Source organism: Atta cephalotes, assembly GCF_000143395.1.
Source record: "Atta cephalotes unplaced genomic scaffold scaffold00013, whole genome shotgun sequence".
Lineage (NCBI taxonomy): Eukaryota > Metazoa > Arthropoda > Insecta > Hymenoptera > Formicidae > Atta > Atta cephalotes.
This window is the reverse complement of record NW_012130077.1, coordinates 831,513-836,503: the sequence shown is the minus strand read 5'-3', so window position 1 is coordinate 836,503 and position 4,991 is coordinate 831,513. Positions and strand designations below refer to the sequence as shown.

The 4,991-nt window shown below is 29.9% G+C and overlaps 1 protein-coding gene across 1 annotated transcript in view; it reads left to right on the top strand.

Moving 5' to 3' along the window:
* Nucleotides 1–974: 974 nt before the first annotated feature.
* LOC105617655 (putative gustatory receptor 28b) overlaps nucleotides 975–4,991 on the top strand; it is a 4,232-nt gene continuing 215 nt past the window's right edge. The window contains exons 1-6 of the mRNA XM_012199212.1: nucleotides 975–1,262; nucleotides 1,455–1,723; nucleotides 1,995–2,177; nucleotides 3,511–3,763; nucleotides 3,937–4,005; nucleotides 4,065–4,154. Of these exons, the coding sequence (XP_012054602.1) occupies nucleotides 975–1,262; nucleotides 1,455–1,723; nucleotides 1,995–2,177; nucleotides 3,511–3,763; nucleotides 3,937–4,005; nucleotides 4,065–4,154 (1,152 nt within the window). The remainder of the gene's footprint in view (nucleotides 1,263–1,454; nucleotides 1,724–1,994; nucleotides 2,178–3,510; nucleotides 3,764–3,936; nucleotides 4,006–4,064; nucleotides 4,155–4,991) is intronic.

Below are 4,991 nucleotides of genomic sequence, written 5' to 3'. Positions count from 1 at the left end.
TTTAACAAAAGTCAGTAACATAAACTTGCATTTTTAACCTTCGTATTGTCGTTAATAAGATAGCTCTTAGCTTGATACTTGTACGATATCGATCTTCCCGATGAAGTCTCCCGGGCATTTATCCATTATGGGATCACGGACACCCATAATGGATTTTGTCGCTTATTTCACACTACTTGCCTTGTCATCGTTTAAATTTATCATTATTTCTATTGAATAATATTGTTGTTCCATCTATAATAGCAATTTTATCATGCTTATTTGGCGTTCTACAATTTAATGTTTGGTAAAGTTTGTTATAATTTAAAAAAAAATTTGCTTAAAACGTCAATACTAAAAATATTTTAATCAAGGTAATAAATTTTTGTTTTAATTTTTACATCTTCTTAACAAAAAAAAACTATCCCTAATACGGAGAAAAATATAATAGAATATGTAGAAAGGAACTTGATATTTATCGCACTGTAATCTCTTTAAAAATTAAAAATAATAGCAATTTTTTTTCAAAATTTCTATCGCAACTTCCACAGAGTTATTTAACATTTCGGTGATTTAAACTGTGAGAAAATTTCAGAAATTTTGAAATTCCAGCGTATTCGTTGTGGAAATGAAAAAAAAGACGCAGACGACTTTATGCAATACGCTTGCGAATGGATATTGATTATAAAATGAGTGAATGAATCCTTTGGGACGTACGGACATTGCGAGGCATCGCGGACATCGTTTACTTAGATTGTGTGTTCACCACTTCACTGCAGCCGCCACCTATTCGATTACCTTCGACTTCTCACTTTTGTCGGGGGACATTAGTATTACGCTGTCTGCATATGTGCAAAACACGCTAGGTGATATAGTTACAATACTCGTTTATTTTTCGAGATTGCGAGGTGCACGTATATTTGTAGTCGACGGCGAAGGGTTCGTCGTTCGTCATTATTGAGACCAGTGGTTTTGTACTTTGATCATCCACGAAGATGTTTGAGCCGAAAACTGTTCATGAAATGGTCACGCCGGTGTTAATGGCGAACGCCATCGTCGGCATGGGAATTTGGTCCTCCAATCGAGGCAAATTTCTAAACATTGCATATTCGTTGATTTGTCTGGTGATGTATTGTGTCGTGATGAAGCTGTCGATAGAGTACCTGGGAAATCATTATTTGCCCAAAGTGACTTCACTCGGGAATTATACATTTTATGGGATTTTCTACGCCAACATCTGTCTGACAGTCTGCCTCATTCCTTGCGGCTGGTTGAGGAAAAAGGTAATTTAATTTAAAAGATTGTCGTAGAGATTGACATTAGCGTGCGAAAATGTTAAGATGTAAAATTTAATTAAGAAAAAAGAATTAATTTTTATATATTATATAAATATAAGCTCTTTATTCAACTCTTAAAAAGGATTTTACTGAACGTGGACTCGTGTGATTTACATTATTATTTTTCGACATTCGCAGTATATGAAGGCAGCAATAATGCGCATAGCAATGTGCGAGAAATCTTTGGAACAAATGGGATTGGAGAAGAACTATCGGAAATTGTATCGGAATCAACTTATTGCTCTCATATTCGTCGCAGTGATATTCATCGTATTTATAGTGGTCAATTATGATGGGATGTTCGTGGAGGGTACACCTTTGCATGTCAAAATTATCATTACGTTTGCCTTTAATTATCCCGTCGGTTTGCTCTACGTGAGTGACGTATCATTCTTACACTGGGTCAGGTAAAATGAATCCTCCATGAATACAAACGAATATATAATGAATTAATCCCATCTACGTATGCACAAATCAATAGCTTTGAAAGATGTAATAATTTTATACTTCTTTTACTTAGTTACAAATTTTTACATTACGCGACTCTCTAAATTTTAGTATTACAAAGAGTGAGATTTCACTCCAAGAAATTTAGAGAATATATTTATTGAAAATTATATATTTGTAAATAATTGTTGTTGGTTTTCTCTCTCTTGCTCTTGCCGTGAACGCTTGAAGCTACGCAAAGATTCGATTCACTCAACTGAACAATCTGCTGAGACTCATGTTAACGACTACGCCAGATTCGCCGCAGCACAAAAGGGTACTAAAAATGAAGGACGAATGGGACAAATCCTTTGTCGCATCTACGCAGGAGGATTCTAAATCTAAGAATAATACCGACACGATGAGGGCTGTTAAGTGAGATCTTTATTTAAATATAAATAAATTTTTTGTAATTTTGCACATTAAGATCATCTTATATGTGCACGTACATTTTGTGCACGTATATATTTACAATTGCACTACTCAGAATTTGCATGATAACAAGTCATTTATGACTAATGGTTAATGTCAATTTTATCTTGTTACATTTTCAAAAAATATGATAATTAACATATTCATAACTCACAATCAATGACGTGGTATCACAAATGTATTGTTTTTCACAAATTAAATCTGATAGTTTAATGTAATACTATGTTATGATAAAGAATAATGCTTATTTGTATATTAATTGTATATATTAATTTTCTTGAGGCTTCCACGGGTGCTTTCTACATAAAGATTATGCGTTTCACGAGTTTTCTCCGTGTCTAGATCCATTCTTGACTAATGTTTTGTAAATCTTGCAGTTCACTTCATCAGAGCGAGGAGCAGCCTGATACAGTATACCCGCGAAACGCATAATCTTTATGTATATTAATTTGTATTATTTTATTATTGTTACTGTTTTATTAGTTTCTTTTTGTAAAATTTGTATAATAAATTATTAATTCAAAATTAAAAATTTAATTATATTAATACTCTATGCAATGAGTATAATTTATTTTATTATTTTCCCTTTTGCTAATTGAATTACATAATTTAATTTATACAATTTTTATTGTATAAATTACTATCTATATGTATTAAAATATTATTTAAATAAATTATTTTTTTCAAATTTTTCTTTGTAACATAATGTTAAATGATTTTTAATTCCTTCGTTTACTTCATTTTCATATACATAAATTATTTTTATTAAAATTGAAATTTAATTTTATGTTCAACTCTGTTATATTATTTCAGTGTATTTGTGTTTAAAAATAATTTTTAAAATTATTAAAAATATAAATTTTTTCTAAACATTTTTTAAGTAAAAATTTGATGTTCATAAATACACACATAAATGTCCGTCTGTCAACGTACTTTTGTTCATATGAGAAAATTGTATCAAAGAAACCGCATTAATCACAGTATCGAATGTGTATTATTGCAATATATTAAAATATTGCAAATGAAGCAATATTTTATTTAGGTAAAAAATTTTCATTTTTCACATTTCCACCCTAGGAAAAAAGTTACATGATAGCCCTGATTCATCGTGTGAATTCCCACTTATATTATTTATTTTTGAAAATGATAAAATTAAATATATAACAAATTTATTCGTATATTGATTAAATTTTTTAGTACTTTGTAATAGAATGTATATATATACTTTTTCGAAACGATTTGGTTGATAATATTCTCTTTTTTATGTTGAACAAAGGCAAGTTCATTTAGAATTAATCAAGTCTACCAGGTGTACGAATGATGCGTTTGGCATACAGATCCTCTTTTCTATGACGGTGTCGTTCGTATTCATCACTAGTCTCCTATATTACGCTTACAAGATTTTCTGGCAAGACATCGTTTCTAGGGAGAAATCCCAGAAGGAAATAATACCGGTCATTAGCTGGATTCTGTTCTACTCATCGAAAGTCCTCATCATAAATCATATGTGCGCAATGGCGAGCGTTGAGGCAAGCAAAATTTTTAACGTCCTTTCATTGTTTGTTTGTGTGTTTTAAAAAAAATCAGTAACATAAGGTCTTTTAAATATTATCACTTTTTTTGAGTAGTAAAAAAAATTAATTGGTTTATCATGTAACAATCGCGATATATACATATATGTATATATATTGAACTTTCGCAGGCTGCGAACACAGGTGATATAATCTGCGAGTTGTACGAGCCAACGACCAGCAAAGAATTTCGTGCGGAGGCAAGTCTATCATCTTATCTTAATGAAATAATGAAACTTAATATCGAAATTTGTTACAGATACGAGATTTCACTCTACAATTGATACAGAATCCGTTGACATTCACGGCGTGTGGCTTCTTCAATCTGGATCATACGTTCATTCATGGGGTAAGTGTTAATGGATCACTTGAATTTCATAAAGCGGAAAAAAGAAACGTCTTTCGAAGATGTGAAGTGGTATGATAAGTCTTATATTAAATTATAATGAAATTTATTATATATAAAAATAAAGACTTTTACCCTATTGTAAAAATTTAGACTCTTGAGTAATCGCTCACACACTGATGATGCGTATTAGTATGATCTTTTACTTTATATTCACCCTAATAATATCGTTGTTTATTAGTTATTAATTTTCATTTATTTTTTGTTACTTCATGCTTCACCAATGATTAATCTGAGATTTTGTCTTGTAACTTTTAAGCCTGCAATTAATCGTCAAAAATTATAAAATTTCGTATGTTAACGTCAGAACAGATGAGATGAAAATATACAAAGTACCTAATGCTTCAATAAAATAAGAAACTCTGAAGTAGAGATGGAGTCTTTGATTCCTTTGATTCCTGTCACTTATTTATAATTTTTTATAATTTTGATCAATTAGTTTTATTTGCTTGAAAAAAAAAAAGAAAATAAAATTTGATTTTGAGAAAATGCAACAATAAATTTGTAATAAATGTAAAAAAATCATAAAAATTGAAAAAGTAAGTTTTTTTAAATATTTATTTAAAGATAAGAGTTCTTGGGTTGTTCACATCTGCACAATTAAGAATTTAAAAAAAATTGAAGATAAAATAAGATCTTTAAAAATAATATATAAAATAATATATAAAATCTCCAAATCTTCTCTCTCTCTCTCTCTCTCTCTCTCTCTCTCTCTACTACTACTACTATATAATAATTAATAACTTAACGTTAAACTTAACGTTAACGTTAACTTAACGT